This window comes from Lepisma saccharinum, chromosome 12 (genome assembly GCF_977018435.1).
Source record: "Lepisma saccharinum chromosome 12, izLepSacc3.1, whole genome shotgun sequence".
Lineage (NCBI taxonomy): Eukaryota > Metazoa > Arthropoda > Insecta > Zygentoma > Lepismatidae > Lepisma > Lepisma saccharinum.
In genome coordinates this window covers 18,252,837-18,274,186 of record NC_139240.1, presented here as the reverse complement: position 1 = coordinate 18,274,186, position 21,350 = coordinate 18,252,837, and the positions used below count along the sequence as shown (strand labels likewise).

The 21,350-nt window shown below is 35.4% G+C and overlaps 1 protein-coding gene across 8 annotated transcripts in view; it reads right to left on the bottom strand.

Moving 5' to 3' along the window:
• Positions 1–564: 564 nt before the first annotated feature.
• Naglu (N-acetyl-alpha-glucosaminidase) overlaps positions 565–21,350 on the bottom strand; it is a 78,529-nt gene continuing 57,743 nt past the window's right edge. For 5 of the 8 annotated variants that reach the window (XM_083133113.1, XM_083133116.1, XM_083133117.1 and 2 more), the window contains exons 14-19: positions 20,624–20,710; positions 11,515–11,705; positions 8,407–8,527; positions 6,357–6,450; positions 5,821–5,991; positions 565–2,415 (exon numbers count right to left, since the gene is read on the bottom strand). In XM_083133113.1, coding sequence (XP_082989239.1) covers positions 2,264–2,415; positions 5,821–5,991; positions 6,357–6,450; positions 8,407–8,527; positions 11,515–11,705; positions 20,624–20,710 — 816 coding nt within the window. In that variant the 3' untranslated portion in view covers positions 565–2,263. The remainder of the gene's footprint in view (positions 2,416–5,820; positions 5,992–6,356; positions 6,451–8,406; positions 8,528–11,514; positions 11,706–20,623; positions 20,711–21,350) is intronic. The other 3 variants (XM_083133119.1, XM_083133114.1, XM_083133120.1) reach the window with 3 other exon arrangements.

Below are 21,350 nucleotides of genomic sequence, written 5' to 3'. Positions count from 1 at the left end.
CTGCTTCTGATCGTTTATCAGTGATTCACGGAGCATATCGCGAAAACGTCTGAAATTTTGATGTTGGGTTAGATTTGGTAGTGCATTCCAGGCTTTGGGTGCTGCGTAGCTGAAAGAGGCCTGATAAGCTGAAGTACTGCAACGATGTAAGCTGAAACTGGCAGCGTTTCTGGTTGAATGCGAGTGAATTTTGCTTCTGAAGTTTAATTTCGAAAAGAGGTAGTTTGGGCTTTTGCTATTAATGAAGTTGTGCAGTGTACAAAACAAGTGCAATTGTTTTCTCCGTCGTGCCATGGAGAGGATTCCGTGCTCATTAAGCACAGGGAGAATATGTTCACACTTTTTTTGTACATATCTAATGCATGCGTTTTGAACTTTCTGTATAAAAAACACTTGTTAAAAACAGGTGTCACCGTTCCTTTAAAATACAAATAATGGCTTGATGCCACAAATTCCCCTCAGAATAAAAGGCTGTGTGTGCTAGCATGCATCACACACCCTTAACGGTGACTCTGGTCTGGAGATTACTGCTTGTAGTTTACTGTTGTTCTGCTGCATTAGCAGGGAATTACTACAGAGGCACCAACAGCAAGTAAACGGCCATACTAATACAGAGAAAACTGTTGCAATCATAGTTATACAATAAAAGAATTGCAGCAAATTTTAAACGATATTTTAAAGAAAACATCAAATTAAAACTGATTTGCAACAAAATTTTATTATAATTTCAAGAACTTCCAAAATATTATGTACCAATTTTTACAATATTTATTCACTGATATATTACATACAGCAATCTTACAATATGCAAGTTGATTCAAAAGATAAAATGATCCAGTAATAACAATAATCAAGAACAACACACAACAATATTTTATTCCTTGTTATATGAACAAGATATTTCAGCCTTAAATAATAAATACTATATTATAATATTTAATATATTTGAAACTAATTTCATGTTTATTATTTTAGTTCTACGTATATGTATACTAAGGCACTGACATCTTGACTTATGCTGTTTACTGTTCCTATTGTACAGGATTGCCGATGTTTGAATGACAATACTACACTTGGTATCAATGGAAACAGTTCTAATAGATATAGTTGAAAATATATCTACCGAGTTACAGTACTGCTAAGATAAACAACAGCTGTAAAACAGGTACAGCACAAATATCTTCAGTTTCTAAGATTATTGCATATATGTAACACCCTATGTAACATTCTTGTCACAGTCATTACCAGTGTGATATTTAGAATATTTCCAGTGGGGGATTTTAGTAACAACTCTTGAAGCATAAGGATATTGTACAAATCATACAATCAACTGCATATAATCCCCCTCCCCCAATAGTAAATAATTAGCAAGCATAGGGGGAATGCAGAAAACAATGTTGTAAAAACAAAATTCCTTGACTTTTCCGGCTCAAAGCCATTAGGGCAATTCTTATATTTAAATACATGTATAAGATTGTCACTATACATTATTTTAGAAAACATCAGACTTAGAAACCTACTTAATAAGTTTTTAAAATATTCACTTCACATGTAAAAAGTCATAACAAGATGGGAAACTGAATAGAAATTGACTTGGAAAGGGGATGTTAGGGATCGAGCTTTTATGTAATACTTGGCACATATTGACTTATGGTTAAAAAATATATTTTTTCCATAAAATTCATAACAACAATTATAGCATAAATAATTATAGTAAAATTTAGAAATAATTGTAATATCTACCAAACACAAGCCAAAAATTGGGAAATTCCAATAGTAACTTACTGTAGTGTATATATAAATGAAAATAGTTCACAATCTCTACTTAACTACTGGTAATACTCAGTATGTCAAAGTACAGTTTGTCCACAACAAATTTCAGATTTCTTGTTTGTCCTTTTTTTCATAGTTTGTTCAAGAACCTACTTTGAGTGCACTACTACAAAACATTGATTTTTCCAGAAACGGTAAATTTCCCTGACATTTCCATTTTCCAGAAAAAGTAAATTCCCTGACTTTTCCAAGATTTCCAGACAGGTAGACACCCTGCAGAGAGGGAAATTCCCCCACTCTCCCTTAAAATACACTAGTTATTTGATGCAGTATGACCAATTTCTATGGAATGCCTCAATAATGTTTTGCATTTCTTTGACTGAGAATGCATCCAAGTCGCAAAATATTTCGTCAGGTGAGTGTCTCATTCAAATATCATTACTTATCCGAGTCATCAAAAATGATAAGTGAATATAACAGAATATAAACTCTACGAAGTGGACCTCAACTGCATGGCCCTACGCCTTTGCTTTTCTCTTCTCCAAAATTTCTTCTGCAGTTTATTCAATGTTCGAGACACAATGTGTTTGTATCGTGGTCTCCATTTGTTGTACACAGATGCAGCTATCTCGACAGTGTCACCTACGAAGTAGAAAGTAAGCAATTAAAATGCACAAAATCAAAGATAATCACTAATAATAATAATAAATAATGTATTAACAGTTACATGCTTATGGGTGGAAGGGTTGGTAAGAGAAGCATTCTTTCTTCACTGATGTAAAGAAAACATGGTACATGAGAAAAGAAAACAATGTATGAAGCTGCTCAAGCAATTATACTAAATTCCCTTGCTACTTTCTTGACCACACTAGTGAGTATTACACCATAAGGGCAGTGCTCCAAGTGGGGAGATACAATCTTCCATATAAGAAAATTTCATAAAGCAGCTAGGATAATTTGTATAAACATTCCCCCCAAACAGGCTGCATTGCCTCCATGTTGATCCATAGTAGCACCCCCTGATAGAAAGTTCCACTTCAAACAATGCATAAACGTCTGATGAAAAAAATCTGAAGAAAGATCTGGAATTTCAGAACACATATTAGTTAGCGGGCATAAGATCGCAACAAGGGAAGTTATCAGAAAAGTGAACAACAAATTGGATAGGAATGTTTATGAAACAGCCTATATATGCACAGATAATTGTAATAAACTTAATGACGGGAATTTGGAAGATGGATGGATTGCATTTTTCAAAAAATGGGATAAAGCTGTGAATAATGACGCCAAGTTGGGTTTCCATGTTACGTCTGAGGCCAGGAAGGCCGCTGAGGCGGAAATCGAGTTCACCTTGGACTGGTGACGCACGGGTTTCATGAGGGGAAGTTTGCTTCCTTCTCCGTGTTGAGCATACGCTGCACATTTGCTTCTAGCAAGCACTGGCCAGGTGGCTCCTGACAGCCGCTTCGGACGTTTCTTTTATGAGGTTTTAGATTGTGATATGCACGGTTTTAGATTTGTGTGTGGACAGAATGATGGTTTTTATAGCTACAATGTGGGTTCTTCACTAAGTGTTTTCTACCATAACCTTTAACGTGTATCCTCAACTGACACCTTATTAACGTGACACCATGTTTGGTGCCTAAGAATACGCATTAACCTGAAGGAGGAGGCAGTTTTGACCTCTGAAACGTTGTTTTGATAGACAAATCGTACTCACACACGTAAGTAATTGATCTTAGATCTTTCTAAAGTTCTTCATTAATTAGAAAGATGTAGCAATGCAAATATGGCAGGGTGTCTACCAGTCAAGAAAGTTATGAAAGAAAAGAAAAATAAAGAAATCAACAAGTAGATCAAGAAGTCAATAAAAACTAAAGTTGCTTGGTTTAGTTTATTTTACTTTGCTTTGCTTCCCATTTTGGCTAATCACAAAGATGAGGGTGAAAGGTGGTAAGATAAAATGACAATAACAAATATATAGGGACAACAACACAAGCTCCACATAAGATTATACTGGCTGTGAGTCCAGACACCAGAGCCTCGCCAGTTTCCCAAATGCAGTCCAGATGCATTAATAGATAAAGCAAGTCTAAATCTCTTGTTAAATACATCTTCAGTTTTCATCTTTACTGGCCTCATGGTATGGGTTTTTCATTAAATAAATATTTATTTTCTTAATTGCTAATTTCAAACTTTACCTAAGTAAGGATCGAACAAATAAAGGTTAACAAAAACAAGAAAAAGTCAAGAATTTTGGAATTTGTTATTTTGGTGAAATGCTTAAGTTATTAACCATTAATGTTCAAAGTAAAGAACCGAATCATATAGCAATGTATTTCTTAGAAGTCCATGAAACCACTCTTGGATATTACAAAATAATACAGTAAATGTTACTATTGAAGCAGTTTTTATTCTTGTGGTGACATTTTATCCTGGTTCTCTATATATTTTTCAAGCTTACACTACCCACACACACAATCTTACATGGCTAGTCACTACAATAGTGTGATACAAAATACCAGTGAATATCTGTGTGTATTGGATTAGCACTAGTTTGTAATCACTAGACAACAGTTGGCCCATTTCATCTCAAATCATACACGTAAGAAATAAATGTGTCTGTCACCTTCGAATTTCAAAATCAGCTGAAAAAAATATATGTTCAAGGACAACATGACACATGTCCAAAAATTAAATACTTTCCTTTTCTGATGATTTATTACAGTGTTACAAGCTCACAAAGAAAGACACTATTTGATAAAAAAAATTACGGAAGAGAAATAATGCAATTTTCAAACAACAATAAATCAAAAACAAAAAATGGTAGAGACTTAAGGTTTCTTTTATTTGAAAGCTTATTCAAAGCACTTACAAAACCTAATTAAGGAATATATTTATGAAACCCTCTTCAACTCTAAAATTAAAAATCAAAATACACAAATTTGAAAATTTTCTTAAAGTTCTCATTTTTTTTTTTTAAAATTTTTAATTCCCTCCAGTGTTCCTCTGCAATGAATAAGCTTCCCAGGCATTCAAATCTATCTCTCCTGTCACTCTTTTTAAGCCTGCTTCTCTTCGATGATGTGAGCTGACAAACCTGTTCTTGGGTTTAAATTTATAATGTCCAAATCGTGTTCGTGCCATCTTATTGTCATTTTCCTCATTGTTTATCCTACATAATCCTTTGAACATGAACAACATATATTATATATTCCTGTGGATTCCACATCTGGTACAGATTTTCACATTTTGTGTTCATTAAATGTACATTTCAAAACTCCTTAGTGATCTAAAAACAATTTCGAAATTAAATCTTCTAAACATTTTTGCAATTTTATGTGAGAATCCCTTGTGAAATGGAATACAAACAAATTTCTTTTCAACAAATTTCTCATCCTTATCCTCTTTCCTTTTTTCTCTCAGTTTTCTTGTAACCCAAATTTTTGATTTGGTTCATTCTGCTAGTGCTAAAGCCATTTCCTTTCGCTATACTGAAAAGCTTTTTTTCTTCATTTTTGATATCTTTATTATTAGAACATATTGACGAACAGACTGCTTATTTCACAGTTAAGTTGCTATATTACAACAATGTAATATTGACAACATTCATTGTATAACTGATCCTTTTCTGTTAAATTTTTTTACCCTTTGTTATAACTGTATCTTTAATCAAACTTAAAATAAATGTCTGATGAAGGGAGCGGGTGTTCTGAAATGTCACAACAAAAAACTGTGTTTCTATGCTTGTAATAACCATAGACTACACGATAAATAATTCTACAATGCAAGCAATGCGTACATACAAGAAAAAAGGGTTTTGTGTGGTTTTAACAAGAATGTTGCCGGCACAACACGTAAGTTTTTTAATGTACATATTGCAATTTAACGACATGTAGTGCTAAAAAGAATATTTCTAGATCCTCCTATGCGATAATTGTTTTCTGTGCAATATATAGGAAAACCCTGCTACACAAGAGTAAATCGGCGTTGGTGAATTAATTTGAACTGACAACAATACATTTGCATCAGAATTTCTTTTCTTACCTTGTGGTTCACTTGGGAATTCATTTCTTGCAAGTGTAAATGGCTGCTCCACATTGCTAAACACAAGCTGCTCCAAGTTGCTCTGGTTGTAAGACACATTGTTGAGAAGAGCATTTGACAATTCGAGAATGAAATACTCCCAACGAGGCCGGAAGTAATGTGAAACAACACCTGTGAATGAATAATTAAGAAAGTACATTTTTCATGCCAAAGAACAATAAACAATATAAATGTTCTCGGTAGTAACTATTGCACCATGTTACATTGAGAAAGCAAAAATATACAACTTCATCTGGCATTATTACAGTTTTACATTCAAGGTTGTTATGTGGAAACATGGAAGAGTAATCTTTTGCAAACTATATCTGTGTTTCTAACAATGTTTTTCATAAAGTTGTTATGAACAAGAGGATTGAGAAATTCATAACATTTCCAAGCATGAGCATAATTACAGATATGACTTATGATCATCACAGTGAAATTTCCTGCTTGAAGACAAATGCAAAGATTGAAAACAATTTAGTTTAGTTTCTTACCTGCCCACTGCTTGTTAGCGTAATCTCGAATTTCCCCTTTGGGTCCCCAGAGTGTTATCTGATTGCGTGCATTGAACTCGAAGAGTTCTTCCTCCTGAGGGTAAAAGGAATCGAAAGGATAATATTCTTTATTTTACCTTCACATAAATAACTTCTAATACCACATACTCAGCAAACAACAGATTTTGAACAGTTCTGTTTATATGTCTGATGCATTTCATTTCCTTTTGTTCCTCCTTACAGACAAGCAAGACAGACGTGCTTTACCTTGTCAGTAGACAAAGTACACATAAGCATAAAAAGGCACCATGGAAAAATTAAAAAGAAACAAATAAAATGTTTAAAACATAATGCCAAGAAGATTTATTTTGTAAGAATAATGATTAATAAGGAATCTGTTAATCGTCCAAGAAAGGGCTGTGTTTCTAGTCATAAACTAAACACTTGACTAAGTTCTTAAAATGTTTACGCTACTCTTAAATCTCGCATGTAAGCTTTTCAAGAAGGTTCAACTCTATCCCCATGCTTTCCGAAATATATTTTATCGTGAATGTTACAAAATGCATTGACTCTAACAACAATGTACAGGGTGGGCGAAAAGTCCCTTTTCATGTTAATAGCATAGTACAGTTAGACATGTAGATAAACATTGTTATGAATACAAAACAGTATATTTTGTTAAATTTCAACATTTATTTTGAATAAACAATGTCTGGTTAACATTAACATTTATTGTGAATAACATATTAACATTGTTACAAAGGTTCAAGGTTCATTGATCAACAACGTCAGTGTGCACTTCTTATAACGGGAAATTCTTATCTCAACAATCTGTAACAGAACAACAATAATGTTAATAATAATAAAGAGTCAATCTGCTCAACAATAGTTAAAATATATTGTTTTTGCATTCATAAAAATGTTTATATACATGTCTAACTGTACGATGCTATTAACATGTAAAGGGACTTTTCGCCCACCCTGTACATTAAGTAAAAAAAGGTAAAGGTAAAGTGCTTCCCTGTGCTTAGCACCATGCCATAGGGGGTGTGGGGGTAATGCCCCACACTTTGTTGATCCGGTCGTGAGTGGGGGTGATGTGATCGGCATCACGCCCCTGACTGCCTTTACCCCCCAGGGTTTCCCCCAGGTACCCATGTCATTCGATGCTGGGTGGGTGCCGGGGCCGCTTCCAACGTTAGAAAAGTTGCCGGATTTGAACTGGCCGGGGATCGAACCCGGGACCTTTAGCATGGTAGTCGGACGCGTTACCGACTGAGCCACCGTGGCCACGATACATTAAGTGCAGAACAAAACTGTTTCAATTATAAAAGTGTTTTGAACCCTTACATAAAAGAGGGGTGTGTTTTAAACATTTAAAACAAGACATTTCAAACACTTTGTCTTAAACATGCCAAATCAAATGGCTGGATTTCATGTGACTCTTGAGGGCACAGAGGTAATATTCAAAAGAAATAGAGCAAAAGTTAGCTATTCTTGTATTTCAATCTGTTTTTGTGTATTTTACCTTCTGAGAATGTCACACAAAATTGAAAAATGACTTTGCCAGTGGGGTTTACCAGCATAAGTTCCAAGAATAAGTATCTATTTACTACAGTAGCAAAAATGTGCAGATTAGCAATAATGTTTCAGATTTCAAAACAATAACTAGTGCTGAGTTTATGTCACTTTCAAGCAATAGTAAAAATTATGTTCCTCTGCTACCTAGAAATTTATTATTCTTTTTCTTTATCAATTCATTACATATCCATGTGCATTTTTTTTAAAGAGAAATAAAAAGCCATGTTTTAGAAATATCAATTTGAAATTGTTATAAACATTGCCACAACACACCATGATACTTTTTTTTGCCTAAGAATTCCAACAGTTGTACTATCACCATGAAATCCACTTTTGGCAGTTCTGTTTCATAATTTCCAGGATTTTTTGGACTTGGGAAAAAATATCAGTTGATCTTTTATGTAAGTTGTACAATTATCTTCAATAGCAGTCATACCTTCAGATATACTGCATAATACAATAAACCTACCTGTCCCGTGTAAGCCCAATTTTTTGCAGAGTTCAACCAATCCCCAAGCAGAAAAGATTTCTCAGTGCTAAGTAATGCATCCAGGTCATAGAGAAGATTCAGAAGCATTGTAGAACTCTCTCTGTCACACAAAAAACATAAATATGTGGTATTACAGTTCATAAACTTGCATTATTATAATTATTAAAGATTTATTACAATATCGTTCTTTCCCATCCATATTTTAAGAAAGGAGTTCACAGCAGAGTCTCGATAATACAAGACAAAAAATATCCGAGCTTCACAAATGTTCAGATAAGTAGGCTATGTGAACAGGAATATTGCAATGACCTGAAGAAGAAGACGTGGCCATTTCTTTAAAGTGTAAGTTTAACTATTTTTCCCTAACATAATTGTTACTATGTATTGAGCAATGTAAGTGCAATATTCAATACCTCATATCCATTTTTCACATACTGTAGTTCTATGTTATAGTATATTGTTATCGCCTTTTGTCTCTAGCTTATTCCATACAGGCTAAGTTCTTTGTGATTGGAGATAGTTTCAGTCCCATCTCGGGACTCTACTGTACTTTTTCTTTTTATATACACTAACAATTGTCCGTCACATAACATAATCAGTATCGTGTAGAATCAAATGAACTTATTCTGTTATTGTGAGTTCCAGATCGGAAAAAGAATTAGTGGTATGAAAGCATGGACTTATGAAAAATTAGATATTACGTAATGAATTAAACTACAGGGTGTCTGAAAAAGCACTGTAGCAAGTTGTGTGGACTCACAACCAGTATAAGTTCATGTGGGATTCGTGTTGCTGTCCCTGTATATTTCATTCTCCTTTCACCACCCATCTTACCTAACCACCATTCAGGGGCTGAAACCACGAAGTTCCTCTTTTCGGACATGCTGAATTACAAAACAATGGGACTTCTGTGTGGCATAAAAGTGAAAATCCATTACATGCCTACACCAATAATTACTTTACTTATGAAAAGGTGATGCTGATGAATTGAAAGTGAATTTTACCTATTTTGATCTATGTCTATTGAAATGGAAATCAAGAGACAATACTGATGCTGATGTGTCAGTTTTGGGCAATCAGTTTGGGTATCAGAAAGCATCAGTTCAATTTTATTTACGAATACTATACTGAATGCAACTCCAACTGGCTATTTCTGGCCCTTTCTGTCCCCCTATCGTCTTTGGGGGTGTGTGGCTTGTTGGGTGACAAAAAACTCATTTGCAAAGTAAAAGCTGAAGGGATCACATCGCTCTCCCGAAGCAACGTTGCCAAGCACACTTCTGTTTTTGCCAGTTGTCTACTTGCGTGTCTGTAGAGTGTTTGCATGTGAAATTCCCTCATGTAGGACCATGTGCAGTTGTACCATTAACATCCCGCTGATTTCTGATGCTGGAAATATCGTTGCCCGAGAAGACTCTCTCGTGCTTTACAGTACGTTTGGCAACATGCGGTGGACCCAACACCCATTTGTTTCATCCTGCGAACAACGTTCGGTACCTTGTGACTCGAAAATACCTGATTTCAGTCGAAGAAAATTCAACTGATTGCTGATTCAATGTTTTCCATTTGCCAGATGGAGTTGCATTCAGTATAGCTAATACTTTTCTGGCATTTTTGTTTTCCGCGGGGTCTGAAAAATGCCACATGATGCTTTCGTGGAGTCTAATTAGCCTGGAAATTGAAAAAATTAAGTTTCCATTCATTTTACACCAATAGTGAGTATTGAATGAATGAATGAAAGAATCAAAATTTTTAGGAGCATCGGCACACATGGTTAATTTGCACCCTTACTTTAAAGTTAAAAAAATGTATGTAAAGAGCCTCTTGAGAAAGGTTAAAGGTGGAAGATTGAAAGGGACCTGCACAAGACATCCACAACACATTAAAAAGGAAAGGATAGACTAAAAACTTCCTCAGAAACAGTGCAAGAGGCCAATTCAGTTTCGTGTGTTTGTATAACAGGTATTTTAATATTCTCATGTATGAAGCAAACTTCTGGTAAATTGATGCTTTAATTGGACTGGAATACCCATCCACTAATATTAATCGATATTTTGAACAACTTTCTATTGCTACAATTTTGGTACTGGTATTGGTGGGAATTGGTAAGAGTGTTCCCTGTAGTATCGGCTTAGCCAACTTCCCAGTTTGGAGAACTGTTATACTTTACACTTTCATAGTGCAAGGATGCAAACTGGAGGTATTGGTGAAAGACAAGACTTCCGCTGCTCTAATCTCTTCCATTATTCTATTGAACTTCTATGGCTGAGTGTACAGTTCTAGATATTTTTGGAATGTATCACATCAGCTTATTGTCCTTGCACATCCTGCACACTCCTGTCCACTCATACCACTAATTAACTGCCCTATCAGGGCATCCTGACTACATAGTGGTAATGCCGTTATGTTGTAATCACAGGGTCTTGGGTTCGATACCCGGTAGACGAACATAGTGGTTTGGATTCCAACCTACACTATAGGTCCAGTCCTGGTTAGAGTAAAAAGTGGACTTAAAAGAAAACCCTAATTCAATTAACACCCTATCCATCTCTGCGGATCCTTGTTTGAATAGGAAACGTTTTGTAGCTGACACTAGGAGGCGGTTTTCCTGGTAATACCTGATGCTAAAATATTTAGGAACATTGTGATGAACTCTCTTCAGCTTCCAGGGCACGCCTCTGGCTAGTAGTCTGTGGCAGACCTTGACAATATAGAACAGCAACCAACCTCCATGGTGGAGTGGTTAGCACAACATGCTAGGACTCCAGGGGTTCTGGGTATTAATCCTGGCCTGGGCATGGATGTTCTCTGTGTGTGTCCCTTCAATTTCAGATCACTACTAATCCTCATCTTCGCAATTAGCCAAAAGTGGAGGAGAAACAAAGTAAAATAAACGAACTCCATCAATCAAACAGAAGAGCAGTAAATACTGTGTTTTATATTTTGGTACAATTAACTCGACCTTCCTTCCTGAAGAAGACTACTTTGACCATGATCATTGTGAATCAAAGCATTTTTCCACTCCAAGAGATGTTAACAAAAATCATGTGAGACGCAGAGCAAATAAAGCGTTCGATATATACTTACTGGAATGCAGGAAAATCACCATTTTTGTAAGCAGTCACAATGTCTGTGTAGTAATAGCTTCCAAGAATCTGGAGAACTTGCCGTGAGATATCGACAAGGTCATGTCGATACGTTGCAGTGTCATTCAGCTCGGAGGAGGGGATTATGAAGTGATCCCACGCAGCTATGACATCATCAGCATTGTACCAAATCTGTAAAATAAGTACAAAACATCAAGAATGCACATAAAACAGGCTTAACATGATCTTAAAATATGCTACAAGTATAATGTTTATTTATCCCACTTTTTTTGCTGCGAAGTTTTAGCTGCATTACTTTAACTTCATATTAGATTACTGTTCAAGGCACTGATAATGCAAAACAAATTTAATTTTGTTTCAATATATAGGATAACTATGAGAATTTGGGCATTGCATACATGCAACGTCAGCGAAATGAGGTATAAAAATTTTATAATGGGAAAAGATTTGTTTGCCTTCTACGAAAATGATTTTATTCTCACTGAAACATACAATCACATTTTTTGAGAAGATTTTATCAATATAAAGGAATATTAACACATATATGGAGCACTCAATTGCAATTTTTATTCTTTAGAACAATAGTAACATTATATACCATAAGCACTAATAGTAGTTTCAATTATACTTTTACAGAATTTTTATAATAAATAAAACAACGAACATTGAATCTTGAATTACTTTTGGATCATGACACATTTTTACATATGCATTTTTAAAACTCTCTATGTGATATCACAATTTCTTTGATTACGATTTTTGGAAATCTTCTGTGCACTTCTGAGAAAAAGGTTGTACACAAATTGCATTTGAATGTGACACCTTTGTCTCTTGCAATTATCATTTTCTTTTCTAAAAGTGTCCCAACATCTCCTGGCAGAGGAGGCAAAAAGACTTGGTCGTCCAGTAACAAATTGCAATCTGACAATTTCTGGCACATAGGAATTCTCTCCATACTGCACCTCAAAATGTTAGCAATGGAATTTATTTCTTGAAGTTGACTGTGTATTCTTCAACAATTGGCTGTTTATTGTTGTCAGTTGACTGCTGATCATCATCCATTGTTACAGATTGAGTATGTATTTATTTTTCCCCTACTGTGTCAAAGGGGAAGTTGTTAGCTGCAATCATCTCGTCATCGGCTATTTTCTTTATCTGTAAAATTCTGATGCCTCTGGAGGAAGAACAACAATGCTTGCTTCCACATCGGATGAATTTGTAATGCTCGAGTGATTGGTGTGGTTTATTTTACTTCACTTTTCTGCCACTTTTAGCTAATAGCAAAGATGAGGATGAGTGATGATATGATGAAATTGATGAAGAGACACTCACAAATAACAAACATGCCCAGGCCAGGATTCGTACCCAGGACTCCTGGCTTCGTATCATGCTGTGCTAACAACTTTTTCATGGAGGTTGGCTAATGCTTTATCGAGTGTGATCAACTTTCCACGATACATAGTCGTTGTATCAGAAATGCAGCATGTATGTGTTAGGACAGATTCCTAGATAGAAAGTTGTAACTGATTTCTTTTTAGCTTGTATGCTGACATTGCATATATGGTACACTAATAAATATATCAAAATTACTGCAATAAATGAAACAAGGGGTGAATTCCTTGCAGTGTAGTTTGTAGCAGGAAATGAAACAAACACAACCACATTGAACCAAAGTGGATTTAAATCACATTAAATAAATAATTTATACAATAATGCACATAAGGATTTTGAAGATATCAGAATCACTTTTGGTGCAAGTACATTCATCTTGTGATCATTTAATGGTGCTTATTAGCCTCTAAGGAGAAAAACAAAGGAAACATAATATATGTACTGTTGGTGTGAAGCTTATATGTAATGTGTAAATTGTAAACACACTTAAATTTATCTTGATTTAAAATTCAATAAATTATATTGGCAAAAATAGCAAACATTTTGTGTAGAAAAATATACAAAATACTAAGGATGTTAAACAGTAAATAGTGTCATTATTATTAAACTGCAAATAAACATGGCAGCTGATATTTTGTAAACGATTATTAAAAAATTGCCAAAATTCAGCTACAAAAATATTTTAAGTTACAATTATAGAGTACATCCAGAATGTTTTATTTCCACTGGAAGAAAGTTACTGAAATTATTATAGTTTTGTTAACACACTCAACAAACATTTCCATAGTAGGTTCATATATACCGTATCAGAAAAAGAAAATGTATATTTACATATATTTTTTTATTTGCTTTAATCAAACTATTAAAATATTTTACAGGGCCATTAACAAGAAAAAGCCTTTCTATAAAAAATCATATGTTTTTATGTATGATGATAAAAACCACACAAGCAATTTTAAGCATGTTTTTTTAAAAAATCAAAAATCGATTTAAATAAAAAAAATCATCTATAATGATTTTATAAAATAAAAATTATGATTTTTATCCACCCTGCATGGAACACAAGGTTTCAAATATGAGAGTGTTGCCAGGTAAAAAAAAATATCGAAAACATGACGACAACAGAAAAAAATACTACTTCTTGTAGTGTAATAATACCAGCACATGAACACTTATTGCACTGTTTGAAGCAACATAATGATGAATGGACTTATGTGATGCTAATAACACAAAATTAAGAAAAAGTCATCATCTTAATATGATTGAAAGAATATTTTTTGGGGTGTTGTAGATCTGCAAAGTTAGCGAGAAATGGGTTAACAGAAGCACAAACCATTATGGATTGAAATATAAATTTTGGGTCCATCAGCACTTACGCTATTTGCACCCATCACATTACACAGGGCCCAGTCTCTTACCATAACTGAAATCGATACATGTATCTGAGGACTAAAATCTCCTTACCTAGCTTAAAAGCTGAGGCAGTAAAGTGGCACTCAGCACATACAAGGACAAGACACAGCCCTACAGATGATTATACTGGCTGTAGGTCCAGATGACAGAGCATCGTTGGCCTGCAAAAAGCAGTTACTGGGGTGTACTATGTGGAAGTGAGGTTGACATTTGGGTGCCTTCTCAGAAGGACACCCCTTACACCCTGCACGCACCATTAAACAGTGCCAATGAATACTGAATTATTTGGAGTTTGCGTTAGTTCAGCTGCTAACAGAAACAACAAAAGTCCATCCATTAAAGAGATGGAAGAAATAGAATAAAACTTCAAGAAACACTCATTAATGAATGATTCCGTTATATCTACGCAAGTCCTTTCTTTCTTTCAAGTTTCCAATTTATAAAGGACAAACAATTTATGAATGTGAAACTTCTTTGACTTAAAAATATTAAAAAGAAGTAATTTCCAGCTTTACAAACTCATTTCTTATTGTAGAGTCTATTTTTGGCACAGCTTTTTCAAAAAATGAATTACGTCAACTCAAAATAAAGGAAACTGTTCACTGACACACATTCTCCCATAACATACAAGGGTCACTGTTGTCAACAGACCAGAATTTATATATGTTGAGGACCACAGCAATCCCATGAGGGCCCCTTTTTTACAATTTCAGTTGATCATACCACAGTTTGATTTTGATTTGTTGCTTTAAGTCAACTTTATACACAGAAAGGCTAATTGGGACTGGACCTACAGTTTAAAGTGGGATCCAAACCACTGTGCCATGTGCCTCCACCAGGCATCAAACCCAGGACTCCCTTAACTATAAGGCTACGTACGATGTTACCACTACACCATTGTGGAGGCCTAGATGTAAGGGTTGCTAAACGCCCTGGAACCCATACATTTTAATAGTTTCTAATGGGTTCTGTAACAGGACTGGAACCTTTTTTCTCGCACAATTTAAATTCGGCCCAAGGTTGTGTATTGTTTCACTTTAATATGGGATTTGGGACCCTATTTAAATTGATCCGGGAAAAAGGTTCCTGGACTGTATTTAAATTAGGGATGGGCCGATATGAAATTTTGGCTGATACCGATAAAGTACCGATATAAAATTTACCGATACTGATATTCTACCGATCCGATTTGAAATTAGAAATGGTCCTTTAAGAACCTGAAAGGTTCATTGACTTCCTTAATAAATGTGTGTTTCAAGGTGACTGCTGTGAAAAAGAAATTGCATATTTAGACATTTACTTTTTTAGAAATTAGGGCATGGAGATTATCCATAAAAATTACAACAAAATGGCAGAATTTTGAACTAAATTATCAGATATTTATCGATATATCGGATCGGTAAAATAATCGGCAATTTTACCGATAAACCGATTTGCCTATATCGGCCGATACCGATAGAGTACCGATTAATCGGTCCCATCCCTAATTTAAATTGATTCAGGAAAAAGGTTCCTTGATCACATTTAAATTGACCTGGAAAAAAGGTTCCTGGACCAAACTGAAATACTTTACACATAAAAAGGTTCTTTACGATCCAGAATCCATTTATACTTTGCCGATTTTTCTTCCTGGACCGGAATTGAATTTATTTAAAATTCCTGGACCTTTAACAATGCTGGTTGTAATACCCCAATCAGTTCCAAGATGGTTGTTTGTTGTTGACTGATTTAACAATGAGGCCTCCCCGATAATGGTCAATACTTGTCTGGGCATTTTGACCTCTCGTGGGGTCTGCAAAAAATACTGCTCATTGCTTTTCAGAGTCAAGTTATCATGGAAATTATGCAAAAATTTGGTCTCCATTTATTTTGCATCAATGTTATGTGGAAAAACTGTATCTTGTGATTACAGAAGGTGAGGTAATTTTTAAATATTTTGAAATTAATCTCAGCTAAATTGTCAACCTCACCTTGTAATCAAGGGGTCCTGGGTTCGATACCCGGTGGAGGTACAAAGTTGTTCGGATCCCACTTTAAACTGTAGGTCCAGTCCCGATTAGCCTTACTGTGCATAAAGTGGACTTAAAACACCAAATCAACCAACCATAAAGAGGGTGATCGTAGGTTCGATTCTCTATGGAGGCATGACTTTTCTTTTTCAAAAGTTGGGCGTAAAGTTTATCCACCGTGCTTGGATGAAAGAAGGAAAGATTTTACTTCGTCTTTCTGCCACTATTGGCTAATTGAAAAGACGAGGATGAGTGGCGAAAATATGAAATAGGTGAAGGGAGAATCACAAACACATATATGGACAAGTCCCATGGAGGATAATACTGGTCATGGGTCCAAATGCCAGAGCCTTTTTACTTTGCAAAATACAGTTCAGGGTATCCTATGAGGAAGTGAGGTTGACATTTGGGTGTCTTCAGGAAGGTTTCAACAAACTATATAATATATGACACAAGTGTTTTTCTTCCAATTTCGTTGGGTCTCATGATGCAAACAAAAAGATTGTGAAATGTTACCTGTTACAAAATAATCAATGTGAATAATAATAATAATGTCTCAGATGTGTTACTGAATATGCAGGGTGGGCCAAAAGTGTGGAACTGCCACTATAAAAGACAAAAAAGCTGACACACACAATGTGGGTGAGGGGGGGAAAACAGTATAAGCCATGGTACCAAGACAGATGCCACCTTGGAGTCAACATATTTTTCTTACATGTGGTTACGTGACATATCAAAATGGACTAGATTGATTGATTTGCTTTATTTTACTTCCTTTTTTTGTGCTACTTTTGGATAACTTGTGTCAGAAACATGATGGTGTGTTTGTATCATTTGTATGTAATCATTAGGACCCTGGATTTTGATCATCTAAAAATATCTGAAAAATGATCTGTAACATTTTGTCTTTATTTCAGGGTATGGCACAGTTCATACTTCTTGTAATGTTAGATCTGAAATTACAAGGTGTATGTGGGAATTTTAAATATAAAAATCATTCAGAATTATTGCAGTAGGTAACAATCAGCATGGAAAGGTTTTCGAAAGTGACGGAACGACTATTGTTGGACAACACTCCTTCACGGACATACTTTGTTGCAGTAAAAGCTGTGTGGATTTCTTCTTACTTGCGAGTTGTACTGCCGTATATGTATATCGTGACCTGAATGTTGCACCATGAATCTTCTTTCCATCGATATCTTTGTTTTGCACATCTTACAAAATAATACTTTACGTCATTAGAAAAAAAAATCTCCAAATTCAGATACAACCTGTCTTAAATGACATGATATAGATGGCTTTACTTTAAGCATGGCTGAATGAAACTATGGACACAGAAAAGAAAACTTTCTTTATCTTTCTTCTTCTTTCACTATCTAAAAGTGTAAATAATGAATCAAAAGCGTGCCGTGACAATAAGTAGCAAACACACCGACTTTCAACATGTCGAGCTGCATGTTGCTTTGTTCCTACAATCGTGTGGCGATAGAATTCTTGTTTTCATTGTTACTGAGATCTAAGCGATAAATGTTAGATCCTGGCTAAAAATCAGTGAGTAAAACATGTAGCAATTATATTACTTCTTTTTTGCAATTACGCAAAAAAAAAAAGAAGACCAGAATAGGACGTTAAAACACAATAAATGACCTAAAACTTTAAAAAAATAGAAAATATGACAAAAAAATGCACAATAAAATTCACATTTTTTATAACTGGAGATTCGTAATACTTAAGAGCACTACATAAGGAAAAAATGATGACATGTCATCAAAATACGTGTCCTGGTAATCACATTGCTTTTTTACCTCTTGGTTAATCAGAACAATGATGATGAATGATGAAATGAGTGTTCATGATGCCAGGGGTTCTTGGTTTGAATACAGGCATGGGTGCTCTATTTGAGTATCCCTTCGTCAATTTCATCATGCCATCACTCATACTCATCGATGCAATTAGCCAAAAGTGGCAGAATAGAGATGTAAAATAATCTAATTCATTCAAGAGCAAATGGTAAGGATAGGGTGACCAGACGTCCTTTTTTATCCGGACATGTCCTCCTTTTTAGGTGTCTGTCCGGCATCCGGGCTGATTTTTTAGAAATCGGTAAATGTCCTTTTTTGGAAAGAGTATAGCATCGACCATAGCAAATGTGCTCCATAGAGAATGCTTCCACATATATAACGATTATCATTTAAGGCATATCACTTGGGGTGCGCTAAGTATTCGAGCAATGGTCACCTAGCATCTGGGAAGTGAACACGATCACTTTCCCGACTGAGTCATTACTTTCATTAGTATTATTCTAAATCGTTGCTTCGCACTTTGAGACTGTTGGAATGCATGTAATCGGTGCAGTTCCTTTTCGATTGATTGATTTGGTTTATTTTACTTTGCTTTTCTGACACTTTTGGCTAATTGCGAAGATGGGTAGAGGTAGAAGAGGGATGATAGGATTATTTTGATGAAGAGACATTCACAAAGAACACCCATGCCCAGGTCGGTTGGGATTCGAATCCGGAACCGCTGGCATTGTGGTGCAGTGTGCTAACCACTCCGTCACGGGGACCGGCAATATCCAGCTTTTAAAGGATGGAAGAAACGAATATGAGGTAAAGTGTCCGAAAACCAGAAAACAGTGGCGATGGGATCCGATGCGCTGACCACGTGTCACCCAATGAAAAGCTGCTCTGCTAGGCCCTGGCCCTTCAAGGGCTGTTGCGCCATGGATGAGAGTTGTTGTTGTTGTTGTTGAGTTGGTGTTTTAAGTCCACTTTATGCACAGTAAGGCTAATCGGGACTGGACCTACAGTTTAAAGTGGGATCCGAACCAGTTGTGCCTCCACCGGGTATCGAACCCGGGACCCCTTGATTACAAGGCGGCGACGCTACCACTGTGCCATCGGGGAGGCCTACGGATGAGAGTAAGGTGGCTGTCACTTTGCCCTGCTGTTGAAAGAGTGCTAGAAATCTTTGTGGCATTAAAATCATTCTCTACCCAATCTAAACTACCTAAAATTTTAATTCGTTTTTTTGGAAATAAGTTAAAGCAAATCTTACTTGTTACATTTGCATTCACTTGTGGGGACATTTCATTCTAATATCCAAGAATTAGAAAAGGAGTAAAATTCCGTGCTTCAAACTGTAGTAGATATTCTTTGTCTTTTGTTAAATAACAGATTAGAAGATTGATTTCTTTGCTTAAAGGTAAGAAGCAAGTTATAGAAAGAGATCATCTGAAAAGTATCTGTGAGCAAAGTGTTGGTAAGATTTTTTTTATATTCATTAAATTATGAGTAGGACTAGTATTTTCATGACTTAGCATATTTTTTTTTTGGTAAGGCGATGTGTTCACTAAACATATAGAAATTCATATTGTGAAGAAACTAATTAAATTAAGGTGCTTTTTAAGGGCATATTTTAGCATATTTGGCCACTTCTGCATGATAGAACATATTTTGATCGATTTTTGGCCATAGTCAGCATATTTTCGCTTTTTCAAGAAATATACAGTCATCTTCGAAGTGGATTCGTTCTTACTCCCATGTTCACTCGAGGGTTTCTTTTTTTGGACTGCAGCAAAATCTTTTTCATTTTTATTTGAAAATTTACAGAAAGTATTCATTGTGCATTGCAAATCAGGGCCCATAAAGTGAAGTAAAAATAGTATGTATGTGAAAATATCTCAGCATTTAGATATTCATGTTTGAAACAGTTCAGTTATAAGGGCATATTTTTCAAATTATAGTGCATATTTTGTACAATTTTAGGTCATAAGAGCATATTTTATTTTGCATATTTTGGTGATTTTTAGGTCATAAACATTCTAGCCCTAATTATGAGTAATGGAAAATGGGTTGCCATTTTTTGCGGTGTCCTCCTTTTTCGCCATGCTCTGTCCTGTTTTTAGAACGTATGTGTCTGGTCACCTTAGGTAAGGAGTCAGCGAACTTTTAAAAAGCTACCATGTGTGGGGACATTGGATTAGTGTGTGTCAGCCCATTTGTCATTTACAGGGGTGGTTCCACCTTCATTTTGAAACGAACGAAGACCACTGGTACAAAACAGCACAAATATCCCATAAGCAGCCTATACAAATTTTCAGCACCAAAAATTACTGTCTCTGGAGCAGAGAGAATGGCCAAAAGTTGGTACAAATACAAGCTATCCCTTGTAAGTAAGCACATCAATGAACTTACAGACTCAAAAATGGGTACAAATACAAGCTATCCCTTGCTCATAAAGTAAAACATATAAGCATCACATCAATGAACTTACAGGCTCAGTCATGCGCAGACCTGGCAAATTAACTATGATATACTGTCCATGGCTCATGTAGTATGTGGTGCAATTATATACTGAGGCCTGAAAACATTCCAAAACATGCAACAGATAAAATTAAAGAATTAAGAAAAAAATGCTGTCTGAAATATAGAGATCAGTCATTTTATACATAAAGGTGTTGTTAGAGATAGGAAAAAATACTTCACATGTAAACCTCTGTACAATCCTGATGCAATTAATTTACATTTTAAAGTAGACAACTGGCAGACTGCATCCACAAAGGATTGCCAAATCCCACAATTTAGAAGACAAACTCATATTGAATAAAATTATGCACATAACAAGTTTTACAATGAAGTATTTTTGTCCTATGTCAAGCCTGTATAATTTCACATGCATTTCTGCCTATGTACGAGGATCATACTGAAAGTAATGAGCAACAATTTTTCATGAGCAAAGTTTCTGTTTTATTAAAGAAAAACATACTACATCATAATCTACAGACTTTTCTTTACTTTGCAACAAAGTTTCCATTTCCTTGCATGCATTTTCCCCACCTTTCGGGAAGATTGAAAATACCCTTATGGCAGAATTCCGTTCGAGCTGTTCACAGACACTGACACACTGCTTTCTGTATGTCCTCCGTCGTCTGATAGTGTTGGCCTTGTAACTGTTTCTGCATAAAACCGAACAGATGATAGTTGGAGGATGCAATATCAGG